The sequence below is a fragment of the Ictalurus punctatus genome, chromosome 6, assembly GCF_001660625.3.
Source record: "Ictalurus punctatus breed USDA103 chromosome 6, Coco_2.0, whole genome shotgun sequence".
In the NCBI taxonomy this organism is placed as follows: domain Eukaryota; kingdom Metazoa; phylum Chordata; class Actinopteri; order Siluriformes; family Ictaluridae; genus Ictalurus; species Ictalurus punctatus.
In genome coordinates, this window is record NC_030421.2 from 7,831,250 (window position 1) to 7,847,574 (window position 16,325).

The following is a 16,325-nucleotide window of genomic DNA, read 5'->3' on the forward strand; positions in this document are numbered from 1 at the left end:
AAGGGAGGAAGTGACAAAAGGAGGGAGGAAGGAAGGAACAAACAACTGGAGGAAGTAAGAGGGGGCACAAGAAAGGAAGGAAGGGAATGAAGGCTGCAAGAAAGAAAGGAAGGATGAGAGCAAGGAAGGAAGGAGGGGAAGATGCAAGTAAGAAAAGAAGAAAGAATGAATGAAAGAAAGGACACCACAGACAGAAAGATAGAAAGTGTACCAAAGACAGAAGGAGAGAGAGCCAGACATCAAAGAAAGAGTCAAAGAAGAGAAAGTGTGTGTGCGCGAGCAGACAGAACACCACCAGCTGCTCCACTTGTCGTCATCAGTGTGTATAACAGCTTCATAAGTGAGCAGCATCCGTCACTTTATCCCCCCGTACCCCACACACACACCATTTCGTTCTCTCCCCTGAACTCCAAGACAAACGGCCCACGAGGACCGAGCCCTAAAGCGGACTCATCACGCCGAGAGGATCGATGAGAGCTCGGGAAACCACGACTGCCCCAGTGTTAAATCCTCCAATGGAAACACCTTTCATCATCAAACTAGGCTCAATTCGCACTAAACCTCTTCAACACTCACATCTAGAACTTTTACTTATTTGTAAACAACCTGTATTTTCCTTCATGTACTTAGTTCTTACGAACACACACACTCGGATCTGTTCATCGTGATATAAACACCTGAATAAATAAGAAATGATCAAATAATAAAAACGTGCTAGACCACATGAATTTAGATTTTTCATCATGATCATCATCATCATCATTATTATTATTGAATGAACAATTCATTTGGTTTCTTCAGATGATGAAGGATCGGCATTTGGAAATGAAATTTTGCTTTGTAAGTCTGAAACAAAACTGAAAACGACTCATTATTTGTTTCTCCGTAGCATTAAAACTCGCAGTCTAAACACTGAAAAACCGCTCAATTAAAACAGTGGAGAGTCGCTGCTACACTCGACTGCGCTCAAATTGGAGCTCGTATCTTCTGAGCACAGGCACCTTGACCTCTGAACTTACCCTGAGGACCAACACAGCGTGCGCTTAATGTAAGAAGCAGCTGCAGGAACCCACAGTACACCACATCGTGTCCGTCAGTGACCACAAAAAACCCTCGCATCAATAACTCCTAATATCCTGTAGGAAACGTTCACAATCATCCCCTATAGAGTGAGGACACGAGGACATATGAATGCTGGGTAAATATTCCACATTAGTGGTTTTCCCTTTTCCAAATTTCCATCTTCATGCAAAACACAACACCGTATTTTGGATTGTCACATCGCACACAAAATGATCCGGCTGTGCGGGATCTCACACCGTCAGGTTCGGTGTCCTGGAGCAGAGGTTTCCGACCGCCGAGCCCGAGATCGGCGCAGAGGCCATGTGTCTCGATCGCACAGTGACCTGACGCGTCACATGACAGCTTAATGAGCCAGTGAAATTTATAACCCACTTCCTCACGAAACCCTTCATCAATCGCATCATGACAGGAAATGCTGTTCAAATGCACAGCGCACTTCAACTGACACAGCTGGGAAATAAGTGTGTTTCCCTACTCAACCTCTGTCAAGAGAATCATTAGTGTTAGAACATGAAGGGTTTTGTTCAAACACGCAGAATACCCACTTTTAAGCAATTATGGTAATTAATGATTCTTAAAATGAGCCCAATTCGAAATTTTCACCTTGTTCTCTGTTAGGTTTATTTAAGCGCAGGTGTGTGTACGGACACGTGTACATTCATGGGTGTAAAGATACCTATTAAGGTTTTAACAGTAAAGTATGAAACATAAATAATGAAAAAAATAATTATTTGTAAAATTATTTTTTCATTATTTATGTTTCCACATAAATTGAAAATGCCCATTTCCACCTTCAGGGTAATAATTAAGAAGTTTCCATGTTATGAATCGACCTGGAATTGGACGTGTGTCTATACTGTGTCTCAACGCACTGTGACGGTTCATGTGGCCAAAAAATCTCCAAGGATCACAGCTGGAGAATTGCAGAAGTTAGTTGCGTCTTGGGGTCAGAAAGTCTCCAAAACTACAATCTGAAGTCACCGACATCACCACAAGTTGTTTGGAAGGGTTTCAATAAAACGCCTCTGCTCTCATCCAAAAACAAACTCGAGCGTCTTCAGGTTGCCAGACACTACTGGAACTTCAAATGGGATCGGGTTCTATGGTCAGATGAAACCAATGTAGAGCTTTTTGGTAATAAACACAGAGGTGGTTTTGTCGCACACAGAGAGGTAGCCATATGGAAAAGTACCTCATGTCCACGGTTAAATATGGAGGTGGCTCTTTAATGTTTTGGGGCTGTTTTTCTGCCAGAGGACCTGGACATTTTGTTAGGATACATGGCATCATGGACTCTATCAAATATGAACAGATATTAAATGAAAACCTGACTGCCTCTGACAGAAAGCTTAAAATGGGCCGTGGTTGGATCTTCCAGCAGGACAGTGATCCAAAATATACATCAAAATCAACACAAAAATGGTTTACTGACCACAAAATCAAGGTCCTGCCATGACCATCCCAGTCCCCTGACCTGAACCCCATAGAAAACCTGTGGGGTGAACTGAAGAGGAGAGTCCACCAGCGTGGACCTCAAAATGTGAAGGATCACGATCTCAGATCCCTCACCATGTATTCTCCAACCTCATCAGGCATTATAGGAGAAGACTCTCCTCTTGGCAAAGGGAAGTAGTACAAAGTATTAGCTAAATAATTTTGCACACCTATATTCAAGAATTTTTTTTTAACAAACTTGTATTGTGTTTGCAATTGTTTGAAATCCATTTTAACCACAGCTCAAAAACTAAAAAAATAAAGACAATTTTTCACAGCCTTCTTTGCTCATATTTACCAAGGGTGCCAATATTAGTGGAGGAGTAGCTGACAAACTTCGAGATGTTCACGAGCAGTCTCGTGATTCAATCTGCAAAACGTTTGCAAAACAAACGACATGTCCTTGATCAGCACCTCAGACTTCTTAACGCTAAACCTGGTCTTGAAAACTCTTATACGTCATGTTTGTATTCTTGGAATGTGACTGTGTGGAACTGTAATGTTAAACACTGGAATATTAATGAAGCGATTGATTAACGCCCCCTAGTGTCCAACAGCGTGTTTAAAATGGCACTACATTCATGAATTTATTACAGAATATACAGACACCAGCGTTTTATCACAGTGAAATTCTCACACAGTGGGCTATATTATATCCGCGAGTTATACTGCACACCCTCTCACACACACACACACACACACACACTCTCACTGTGTGTCTCTCTCTCACAAGCTGTTAACCAGTGCTATCTATTTATAGCCGCGTTCTTCCACATGATCCCCCGCTTACTTTGCCCTTTGGCTATGTATAGCGAATTCTCCTTTTTATCTTCCTGTGAAAGTCAAGTACTCAAAACGGAGGCTAATTTTACTCTTAATGCTTTTAGCATTAATTTCTCATTTCTACTCAAGTTTGTCTATAAAACTGGTGATTAAATTCATGACATCATGTATTACCGCAGAAGAAAAGAACACCGCTGCTCCTGAAAACAAAGCTCACGGAAGGAGTCTCCAGTGTCAGTGTTATTAACCATCCATCTTCTATACTGCTTTATCCTTTTCAGGGTCACGGGGAACCTGGAGCCTATCCCAGGGAGCATGGTGCACAAGGCGGGTACACCCTGGACAGGGTGCCAATCCATCGCAGGGCACAATCACATACACACTCACACACCCATTCATACACTACGGACACTTTAGACACGCCAATCAGCCTACCATGCATGTGTTTGGACAGACACACACACAGGGCCACGGTGGGAATCGAACCCCCAACCCTGGAGGTGTGAGGCGAACATGCTAAACACTAAGCCACCGTGCACCCAGAGTTATTAACATAAGAGTTAATTAAAACCATTGTATAACAGGAAGAGAGAAAAAAAAAAAAAAAAAAAACACACACACACACACACTTCGGGATGTGATTACTTACTTTAAACATAGCAGGTAGGGAAAAAAAATTATATATGACACTGACGCTACCATTTAAACGATGTTTACGGAAAACTCAAGATTCCCAGATTCAAGAAAGTTGTCTCCAAAACAGCGAGCTCATGTGGCACAAACGTAAGCCGTAGTATTAAATTATAAAGATCTAAAGCAGCGGCACGGGGATGTAAAGCAGACCGCGCACTCTGCTCGTCCTCTCTGCACTTTAGAAACCAGATGGAACACTAAACTGGGTCTGAATTCCCCGAGCAGCTTCAGGACCAATCATCTATAAGCCACTTCTGGAGGAAAGCATGAGATCAGTTATAGTGCAGGAAAAGAGGAAACACCCAGAGCTGAGGATAAATGCTTGGGTTTTCTCCCCCGATCAGCAGCTGCGAAACACAGATATTAAGACAACTAAACCACTCCTGAGAGTCTGAAGAGATTTAAAAATAGATAATAGAGACTAAAAGGATTTGGCAATCAGGAAAACGTACCGTCTGGCTCTCCGGGAAATCCATCTTGATCAGCTTGTGAGCGCATTCCTCAAAGTCCAAGCTGTGAGAATAGAAAGGAAAACACACCACAATGCACTAAACAGTAGGGCTGGGCGAAATTATATATATATATATATATATATATATATATATATATATATATATATATATATATATATATAAAATCGATAGAATATCCACATCGTGATGAATGCTATTTCTACAAGATGCACTTTTCTGAAATATCGTTGGTATGGGGGTGATTTATTTTCATTTATAAAACGTTTTCAATTATTTAAATGGTACCAATGGATGCCATCGATTTGACGTAATTTTTTTAACTTAATCATTGTCTATGTAGGCATTAAAGAAAAGCATCGTCAAACTCAGTTTAACGTTTTGGTTCATTTTACTACTGGTTTGCAGACAGATTGTTAAGTAAGTTAAATACTGTGATACTCATCGTGTATCGTAGAAATGTCCTCAAGTATCACGATATATGATCGTTTTGCTGTATCGCCCAGCCCTACTAAACAGCACCAATTCATATAAAAAGTGATTCCTATTTTAAGTAGCACCTGAAACAATATATATATATATATATATTTGAAAAAATAAATAAATTTTTAAAAAAAAAATATATATATATATATATATATATATATATATATATATATATATATATATATATATATTTGAAAAAATAAATAAATAAATTTAAATATATATATATATATATATATATATATATATATATATATATATATATAAAAATTTTCAGGAAAACAAACTGATATATGAACATCTGTATTGTGCCACATATATCAGAGTATCTTATATACGACTGGAAAAATAAAAATAACATTTGCTAGATGGACGTCAGAGCCAAAACATCCCTGACTGTCTGGCTTCCAAGTCGAACTGTAATGTTTAAGGATTCCAGGCACAGTGACATTAAACTGAAGCTCCGTTTCCCTTTAACACGTCCTGCTGTCGTCTTGATTGTCGTCAAGAGTCATTACTCACCTCCGAAAACCCTAAACATATTTACTAAATCTAGATGATCTTCCAAAACTGACCTTTTGGAAGGTTTCAAGGTTTTTCAAATTGAAACTAACTGTAAAACAAGAGAACCTGTAAGTGTTCGTACTCGAGAATGTTCTAGAACGGTACATACGTAACGGAGACGCAACTTTAGTTTGTCGGCACCCATCTTGCATACGCGTAATACGTGTAGTTAAAAGCAAGTGTATTTGAACATTATTGGATTTACAGACCAAGTGCTAAACTAACAGCAGCAGCAGCCTAGAGAAGGAGGGAACGCGGGATATTTGCGACGCACAGCATTTGTGCTCGTTTTCTGAATTAAGGCATCATGTCATCTATGGGTCCTTATTTTCTATTCCATCTCAGAGAAGCCACTCTCATGCACTGCATTATTCTTGCTTTTCTTTAAGCAGCACACGCTTTAATGCCACGCTCGCCCATCCTGTTTTATGAGTTTAAAAAAAAAAAAAAAAAAAGGGACACTATATTTATCTTTAGTGACTTCATAGCCTGCAGCTATGCGAATGCTCCTCATTTCCATACATACATATTCATGAGCTTTTTATGGAATTTTCAGGCATTAATCTATGGCAGATTGGTTACAGTGTAATTTTTAGACGGTAATCTGTGTCAGATTAGTTACCGTGGCATTTTTAGATGGTAATCTATGTCAGATTAGTTACGGTGTAATTTTTAGGCAGTAATCTGTCAGGTTAGTTACGGTGTAATTTTAGGCGGTAATATATGTCAGATTAGGGGGTGATCTGTCAGATTAGTTACGGTGTAATTTTTAGGCAATAATCTGTCAGATTATTTACGGTGTAATTTTTAGGCGGTAATCTGTCAGATTATTTACGGTGTAATTTTTAGGCGGTAATCTGTCAGATTACTTACGGTGTAATTTTTAGGCGGTAATCTGTGAGATTAGTTACGGTGTAATTTTTAGGCAGTAATCTGTCAGATTATTTACGGTGTAATTTTTAGGCGGTAATGTGTGTCAGATTAGGGTGTGATCTGTCAGATTAGTTACGGTGGCATTTTTAGTCCGTAATCTATGTCAGATTAGTTATGCTGGCATTTTTAGGCGGTAATATATATCAGATTAGGGGGTGATCTGTCAGATTAGTTACGGTGGCATTTTTAGTCCGTAATCTATGTCAGATTAGTTATGCTGGCATTTTTAGGCGGTAATATACATCAGATTAGGGGGTGATCTGTCAGATTAGTTATGGTGGCATTTTTAGGCGGTAATCTATGTCAGATTAGTTACGGTGTAATTTTAGGCGGTAATCTAGGTCATATTAGTTACGGTGTAATTTTAGGCGGTAATATATGTCAGATTAGGGGGTGATCTGTCAGATTAGTTACGGTGGCATTTTTGGGTGGTAATCTATGTCATTAGTTACGGTGGCATATTTAGGCGGTAATCTATGTCAGATTAGGCGGTGATCTCATGCACTTATCTTATCTGCATTATCTCATGCACTGCGTTATCCTTTTTTTTTTATTTAATCAGCACATGCCTTAATGCCACACTTGCCCACACTAACATCCTGCTTTATGTGTTTATTTGTTTTTTTAATAAAACAGTATACTTATCTTTAGCGACTTTATAGCCTGCAGCTATTGGAATGCTCCTCATTTCCACACATACATATTCATTAGCTTATTTCGGTCACCACACGGTTAAAATAAGCTCCTTAGAGTATGTGAGACCTACAAGAGAGAGACTGCTGAAGTGAGAACAGATGTTTCACTGGTTTTGGCAGTGAAAGAACTTCATGCTGAGGGACATTAGGACACAACAGCCCTCCTGTCTCTCTCTCTCTCCCTCTCTGTTGTCACCACAGGTCTGTAAAAGTCACTAGGCAATCAGGGAGCTGGCAAATTCCACCTCCAAAACACAAAACGCAGGCACAGGAGACATTTTCCCGACTAAAACCCGTTCTGTAATTACAGAGTGCATGCTAAAAGCCACGCAGGCCACATCTCTAGCGTTCACTAAACAGTTCAGTACTTTTTATCACTCAAATGTGGCCAAGAACTACCTTTTTTTTAAAAAAAAATAAATAAAGATGTCGTCATTTGATTGCTATTAACTGAACAACCGTAAACGCAGAGAACCAATCAGACTGCAAGCTTTAAGATTCTGCAGCTGGTGGTGAGAAAAGTGTGCAAAAAAGATGCATCTCATCTGTTGCATTCGTTAGAAGACTGGAATCAAACCCCTGCGCAGCAATACTGTACGCGTAAGGAATAACACCCAGCGCGTTACGGTTACAGAAAATTAAATCGATACATTCAGAGTGACCAATCAGAATCGAGAACTTGACAGTGCTGTGGTGGAAGTCTAAAACATAATATTCCTTATGGAAAAAGTCGCAGCAGTCTCACAGTTCGTACCAGACGTTCAGTAAAACTCAGCCTGGACACGTGTACTAACAGAAACCATCAAAGAGCATGCCTCGAAGAAATCCAGGTCAAGTAAAGAATTTATTGAGATACCCCGAGAGACTGTGCTTTCTGAGGCTGATCATGTGATCACTGGGTCGCACCTCAGGGGGCATTTAAAAGGTTTGACACACTCAAATGGCAGTTCTGCTTCAGAGGGAAGCTAAAACCAGGCCACTGCTGCTGGAGAGAGAGCGTGACAGAAAAACAAAAAACAAAAACACGCACACACGGAACCCAAAAAAACCCAAAACGTGTAGGATAAATCTCAATTTTCTACTTCAGGAGCATAACAGAGCAGTGGGATTGTTCTCCTCCTCTGGACCCTGCAGTGTGTTTAATGTGTATAGTGTGTGTGCGCTCACCTTGACTGAATGGCCAGATAAATGGTGCGGCGAAACGATACCAGGTTCACCTCCGTCTTGTCGAAAATGGTGACTTTGTCTTCATCCGAGGACACGAATCAAGAATGAGAGGATGAAAAGAGACACGAGGTCAATAACGACGAAGCCGAGATCCAGTCTCCTCAGGGTCAACAGCACTCACTCGCTGATCTTGGAGCTTGATCATTTATTTATTTATTTATTTATTTATTTATTTCACCAGCAGCAAGGTCGATTTTCCTCACAGAAGCTAATAACGAGGCCGAGCTCACACAGCCTGAACTGTGCTTTAGGTCTCTGCGCAGATATAAATACTGTAGACATCTGTATGAACAAAGACGTTTATCATTCAGGATGACACTCGGCCTCTGAGAACTCTTCCCGAACGCAGCGTTGCGCTACCAAACCTCGTCTTTACCACTTTTGCGCAGTAAATCGTTATTTAAAACTGAGACGGAAACATTATTAACTAATAAAATCTATTTTTACCTGAATATCTGCTTTACACAGCACATTTAACCGCATTACCTGGATTTCAGAATGAATGACTAATGTCTGATTTTTATTCTAAGTCGTAACACTAGACTCCACCTAAATGAATAATGTGAACAATTACTTAATGGATGAAAATAATGAGTAATTCACAGCTCAGCTTAGACAAAAAAAATAAATTCTCTTGTATTTAATAAGTGATCGAACCTCCTTTAGCAGCAATAACTACCAGCAAACGTTTCCTGTAGCTGCTGATTAGATTTGGCCAATTGTGAGAAAGAACACTGAAGCATGGTGGTGGGAGCATTGCAATACAGGGGTGTTTCACTGGCATTTTAATGTCATTTAGGGAAACAAGGAATTCAGAATATGATGGTAGCAGTCCATTTCCTAACACTTAATAAAATTTCAGATACCTTCTCCGGCTTCTGCATCTTCGTCTTCCTCCTCGGCCTCCTCTTCGTCGCTGCCTTCTGCATCGTTGTCCGAGTCGCTGCTGCCCTCGTCCAGAATTTCTGTTTAATTAAAGAAACAACAAAAAAAAAACCATTAAGGTTTGTTCCTGTTATCAACACATCCTGTATCCTGTTACAGGTGCTATAAACTATCGTCAAAATTTGCCCCGCCTCTTTAATATTGGCAAAGTTTATGTAAATATTATAAAACCATCACTTATTGTTTTGTACTGAAACATGTGGCCACATCAACATTAACGTCTTGAAAAAAAATGCAATCACACAAGTTTTAAATTAAGTGTACTCAATATTCAAAATAGCAGTGGGCGGGGCTCAAAAGTAACATTTAATTATTAGACCGATTAAAATGTAATTTTCACAGGCTACTGCAATGAACTAATCATTAAAAAAACAAAAACAAAACAAAACAAAAACATGCTTTCAGCTACAACGAATGAGATAATGTCCAAAATCGACCAAAAAATAAATAAATAATTTTAAACATCAGTATCAGTGAAGATTTCGATTATCGTCCAGCTCAATCATGCTCATTTCTACTCTCTCAAATTACATTTTTTTGTATTTTTTTATTTTTATTATCGGCTCATGTATATGAAATCATGAATTAAATGTTATTTATATTAAATTACCCATCTTTGTACAACTCTGTGGAGAGTTTTGAATTACTAATGTGCAAAAATATCCTACACAAATAATATCACCCAATTAAAATGTAACCACTGTCCTGGAAACAGTCAGAAAATGATAAACGTGGTCAATTCTGAGCATCTGACGATTCACAAATCCCCAAATTACCCTTCTTAATCGCCTTGTACTTCTCTTCATTCTCCACGAAGTCAGGATCCATCTTGAAGACATCTGTAAAACAAAACAAAACAAACCATGTGTTGTGTTTTAACACAAATCTTTTGCAACAGAAACATTTCAAAAGGATTAAGTCTCTCGCCAGCTCGATGTAATCAGAGGCAATTGCCCACAAAGGACTGTGTGTGGGGCACGATTCACAAAAAGACCCTAATGTGATAATGGCTGTTTATGCACCCTGAAGGCCCGAACCGTACGCCTTTTCAATTACACTCTATTGTCGCAGAAGGAAAACAACATACTGACGCGAGCCAAACGGAAATAAGCCGCAAGAGAGGTGTAAAGGTCAGAAGTGAGAATGTGAGGGCCTCATGTGGAGCAGAGAATTTACTCAGCGCCAAGTCAGGATGAGAAATCAGTAGGGCTGGGACAATACGCCTACCTCCTGAATCGATACGAGCACAATACCCGGGTGTCGAATCAATATATATTGCGATTTTTAAGAATTTGCTATTCGATATTGCAATGTATTGTGATTTTTTTTTTTTTAAACAATGGACCACAGGAAGAATTCGTTCATACACTTTTACAGACAAACATATTCATTGCATCTTTCAGAGTTTTATTTCAGGAGCATCATACAGTACTATACTACAAAACGGTCATTTCAAAACCCTGGACTTAAAATATGTACAATAGAACGAATAAAAAATAAATAAATAAATTACTTTTTGAAATAAAATAAAGTGCTACATTAAGTTGTTCCTGCTCATCAAGCAAGCGCCATAAGAAAACAGGAAATAAAATAAGCCAAAATCAACACAATATCATACCATTGCATGACAGTTTACATACTGATTTAGCCATGTCTAGCTCTGTATTTCCGTGTAATGTGTAAAATCCAAAATGGATTTGGTTACAGTGTCATTTTTGGGTGGTAATCTATGCCAGATTAGTTACAGTGGTTAGTTTTTTATGTGTGGTAATCTACGTCAGATTAGTTACAGTGGCATTTTTTATGGGTGGTAATCTACGTCAGATTAGTTACAGTGGCATTTTTTATGGGTGGTAATCTACATCAGATTAGTTACAGTGGCATTTTTTATGGGTGGTAATCTACGTCAGATTAGTTACAGTGGTTTTTTATGGGTGGTAATCTACATCAGATTAGTTACACTGGCATTTTATATGTGTGGTAATCTACGTCAGATTAGTTACACTGGCATTTTATATGTGTGGTAATCTACGTCAGATTAGTTACAGTGGCATTTTATATGGATTGTAATCTATGTCAGATTAGTTACAGTGGCATTTTATATGGATTGTAATCTACGTCAGATTAGTTACAGTGGCATTTTATATGGATGGTAATCTACATCAGATTAGTTACAGTGGCATTTTATATGGATTGTAATCTACGTCAGATTAGTTACAGTGGCATTTTATATGGATGGTAATCTACATCAGATTAGTTACAGTGGCATTTTATATGGATGGTAATCTACATCAGATTAGTTACAGTGGCATTTTATATGGGTGGTAATCTACATCAGATTAGTTACAGTGGCATTTTATATGGGTGGTAATCTCCATCAGATTAGTTACAGTGGTATTTTAAGGCGGTATGAAGTGTGGTTGGTTACAGTGGCATTTATGGTCAGAAACTGTAATCTGAATCTGGTTAAATTGCTTCTAATAGGTTACAGTAGTTTGGGTGGAAATTTTGGTGTAAATTGTGACCTGATTGTTTGGTCCCTTTTTCTGGTCTGAGTGCGAGCGTTCTTACTGAGCACGTCCTCTGTGTTGTAGTCATCCTCCAGAGGAAGCATGTGAGTGAACTGGTCCTCTTCCTCCACCAGGTCCAGGCCTTCTGGAATTATGGGATGGTCCTTAAAGCCATCCTTCCTGATGGCAAACATCACCTCAATCATGTACTGCACACGCTTATCGACCTCTGACTCGTGTAGGATGTTCCTCAAGCGCTCAAAGATGGCTAAGAAAAAAAAAGAAAAAAAAAACAAAACACATTAGAAGCAGGTCTAATTACATAAATTCCAAACGCGTCCAACACATGACCCTTCTCTAAAAACGCACCGCTATGCTAATCGTAACGAAATCCATTTGAGTTACTTTTTTTTAAAAGTGTGTAATGTTACATGACAGGCAACATATACAACAAGCTAGCAGATTTTTTTAAATGAAAGCCTAAGTAGCAGAGTTACATCTCATTAAGTTCACAATCAACACGTCTGAAAGCTCTTACATCAGAGAGATTAATGAGGCTTCACAGCAGAGCTGCAAATGATGCAATAAATTATTCACGTTAGTTCTGTCACCATAATCAGTGCCTAAGATGAAGGTCAAACACATAATTGTCCTACTTTTCAAACTTACAGCATGACTTTTTTTTTTTTTTAATATAAGGTGGTCCCAATTAGAGTTTACTATAATGTATGCATGTATTATACTTATAGAATATATCATATCATACACCCCGCCACCCCCACCCTCGGAGGATTTCAGAACCAAGTCAACGCAAAGGTTTTCAGTATGAGGGTAACTGCCCCCAGTGAAGCTAAAGACGGTATATGTATATGTGCTCTATACACGGTACGTAGAAATGTGTAAGTGTAGGGGGGACGAGTTTAAAATAGAGCTCTCTTCTAGGCTTGGGAATGTACCATTAATGCCCCGGGGGGAAACCTCTGAGAGTTTCAGGCCACACTCCTTCAGGAAGCTGATGGACACCTCCACGCTGTCATCAGTGGGACGCTCCAAGAGCAGAGTCAGCATCTCCAAACACAGCACTTCATGAGCCTTTTCCACACACACACACAATCATAAAATCAAAAGGTTTGCCTTGCTATCTGTTGCCGTACGTCCACCTTTGACTATGTATCCGTCTGTGTAGCTGTGTCTAACCATCTGTCCGTGTCTGCATCTGTCCATGTCTGTCTGTCTGTCCGTGTCTGCATCTGTCCATGTCTGTCTGTCTGTCCGTGTCTGCATCTGTCCCTGTCTGTCTGTCCGTGTCTGCATCTGTCCCTGTCTGTCTGTCTGTCCGTGTCTGCATCTGTCCCTGTCTGTCTGTCCGTGTCTGCATCTGTCCCTGTCTGTCTGTCTGTCCGTGTCTGCATCTGTCCCTGTCTGTCTGTCTGTCCGTGTCTGCATCTGTCCCTGTCTGTCTGTCTGTCCGTGTCTGCATCTGTCCCTGTCTGTCTGTCTGTCCGTGTCTGCATCTGTCCCTGTCTGTCTGTCCGTGTCTGCATCTGTCCCTGTCTGTCTGTCTGTCCGTGTCTGCATCTGTCCCTGTCTGTCTGTCTGTCCGTGTCTGCATCTGTCCCTGTCTGTCTGTCTGTGTCTGCATCTGTCCCTGTCTGTCTGTCGGTGTCTGCATCTGTCCATGTCTGTCTGCATCTGTCCATGTCTGTCTGTCTGCATCTGTCCATGTCTGTCTGTCTGTCTGTGTCTGCATCTGTCCATGTCTGTCTGTCTGTGTCTGCATCTGTCCCTGTCTGTCTGTCGGTGTCTGCATCTGTCCATGTCTGTCTGCATCTGTCCATGTCTGTCTGTCTGCATCTGTCCATGTCTGTCTGTCTGTCTGTGTCTGCATCTGTCCCTGTCTGTCTGTCGGTGTCTGCATCTGTCCATGTCTGTCTGCATCTGTCCATGTCTGTCTGTCTGCATCTGTCCATGTCTGTCTGTCTGTCTGTGTCTGCATCTGTCCATGTCTGTCTGTCTGTGTCTGCATCTGTCCATGTCTGTCTGCATCTGTCCATGTCTGTCTGTCTGCATCTGTCCATGTCTGTCTGTCTGTCTGTGTCTGCATCTGTCCCTGTCTGTCTGTCGGTGTCTGCATCTGTCCATGTCTGTCTGCATCTGTCCATGTCTGTCTGTCTGCATCTGTCCATGTCTGTCTGTCTGTCTGTGTCTGCATCTGTCCATGTCTGTCTGTCTGTGTCTGCATCTGTCCGTGTCTGTCTGTCTGTGTCTGCATCTGTCCCTGTCTGTCTGTCGGTGTCTGCATCTGTCCATGTCTGTCTGCATCTGTCCATGTCTGTCTGTCTGTGTCTGCATCTGTCCATGTCTGTCTGCATCTGTCCATGTCTGTCTGTCTGTGTCTGCATCTGTCCCTGTCTGTCTGTCGGTGTCTGCATCTGTCCATGTCTGTCTGCATCTGTCCATGTCTGTCTGCATCTGTCCATGTCTGTCTGTCTGTGTCTGCATCTGTCCCTGTCTGTCTGTCGGTGTCTGCATCTGTCCATGTCTGTCTGCATCTGTCCATGTCTGTCTGTCTGCATCTGTCCATGTCTGTCTGCATCTGTCCGTGTCTGTCTCTGTCCATGTCTGTCTGTCTGTCTGTGTCTGCATCTGTCCGTGTCTGTCTGTCTGTGTCTGCATGCATCTGTCCGTGTCTGTCTGTCTGTCTGTGTCTGCATGCATCTGTCCGTGTCTGTCTGTCTGTCTGTGTCTGCATGCATCTGTCCGTGTCTGTCTGTCTGTCTGTGTCTGCATGCATCTGTCCGTGTCTGTCTGTCTGTCTGTGTCTGCATGCATCTGTCCGTGTCTGTCTGTCTGTCTGTGTCTGCATGCATCTGTCCGTGTCTGTCTGTCTGTCTGTGTCTGCATGCATCTGTCCGTGTCTGTCTGTCTGTCTGTGTCTGCATGCATCTGTCCGTGTCTGTCTGTCTGTCTGTGTCTGCATGCATCTGTCCGTGTCTGTCTGTCTGTCTGTGTCTGCATGCATCTGTCCGTGTCTGTCTGTCTGTCTGTGTCTGCATGCATCTGTCCGTGTCTGTCTGTCTGTCTGTGTCTGCATGCATCTGTCCGTGTCTGTCTGTCTGTCTGTGTCTGCATGCATCTGTCCGTGTCTGTCTGTCTGTCTGTGTCTGCATGCATCTGTCCGTGTCTGTCTGTCTGTCTGTGTCTGCATGCATCTGTCCGTGTCTGTCTGTCTGTCTGTGTCTGCATGCATCTGTCCGTGTCTGTCTGTCTGTCTGTGTCTGCATGCATCTGTCCGTGTCTGTCTGTCTGTCTGTGTCTGCATGCATCTGTCCGTGTCTGTCTGTCTGTCTGTGTCTGCATGCATCTGTCCGTGTCTGTCTGTCTGTCTGTGTCTGCATGCATCTGTCCGTGTCTGTCTGTCTGTCTGTGTCTGCATGCATCTGTCCGTGTCTGTCTGTCTGTCTGTGTCTGCATGCATCTGTCCGTGTCTGTCTGTCTGTCTGTGTCTGCATGCATCTGTCCGTGTCTGTCTGTCTGTCTGTGTCTGCATGCATCTGTCCGTGTCTGTCTGTCTGTCTGTGTCTGCATGCATCTGTCCGTGTCTGTCTGTCTGTCTGTGTCTGCATGCATCTGTCCGTGTCTGTCTGTCTGTCTGTGTCTGCATGCATCTGTCCGTGTCTGTCTGTCTGTCTGTGTCTGCATGCATCTGTCCGTGTCTGTCTGTCTGTCTGTGTCTGCATGCATCTGTCCGTGTCTGTCTGTCTGTCTGTGTCTGCATGCATCTGTCCGTGTCTGTCTGTCTGTCTGTGTCTGCATGCATCTGTCCGTGTCTGTCTGTCTGTCTGTGTCTGCATGCATCTGTCCGTGTCTGTCTGTCTGTCTGTGTCTGCATGCATCTGTCCGTGTCTGTCTGTCTGTCTGTGTCTGCATGCATCTGTCCGTGTCTGTCTGTCTGTCTGTGTCTGCATGCATCTGTCCGTGTCTGTCTGTCTGTCTGTGTCTGCATGCATCTGTCCGTGTCTGTCTGTCTGTCTGTGTCTGCATGCATCTGTCCGTGTCTGTCTGTCTGTCTGTGTCTGCATGCATCTGTCCGTGTCTGTCTGTCTGTCTGTGTCTGCATGCATCTGTCCGTGTCTGTCTGTCTGTCTGTGTCTGCATGCATCTGTCCGTGTCTGTCTGTCTGTCTGTGTCTGCATGCATCTGTCCGTGTCTGTCTGTCTGTCTGTGTCTGCATGCATCTGTCCGTGTCTGTCTGTCTGTCTGTGTCTGCATGCATCTGTCCGTGTCTGTCTGTCTGTCTGTGTCTGCATGCATCTGTCCGTGTCTGTCTGTCTGTCTGTGTCTGCATGCATCTGTCCGTGTCTGTCTGTCTGTCTGTGTCTGCATGCATCTGTCCGTGTCTGTCTGTCTGTCTGTGTCTGCATGCATCTGTCCGTGTCTGT

The 16,325-nt window shown here is 41.8% G+C and overlaps 1 protein-coding gene across 1 annotated transcript in view; it reads right to left on the reverse strand.

Annotated features, from left to right (window-relative positions):
* The window catches only part of cwc22 (CWC22 spliceosome associated protein homolog), a 42,674-nt gene that overhangs the window by 12,841 nt on the left and 13,508 nt on the right, over positions 1–16,325 (reverse strand). Inside the window, exons 10-15 of the mRNA XM_017469944.3 lie at positions 12,840–12,975; positions 11,945–12,151; positions 10,150–10,212; positions 9,295–9,393; positions 8,369–8,447; positions 4,506–4,566 (exon numbers count right to left, since the gene is read on the reverse strand). Coding sequence (XP_017325433.2) covers positions 4,506–4,566; positions 8,369–8,447; positions 9,295–9,393; positions 10,150–10,212; positions 11,945–12,151; positions 12,840–12,975 — 645 coding nt within the window. The remainder of the gene's footprint in view (positions 1–4,505; positions 4,567–8,368; positions 8,448–9,294; positions 9,394–10,149; positions 10,213–11,944; positions 12,152–12,839; positions 12,976–16,325) is intronic.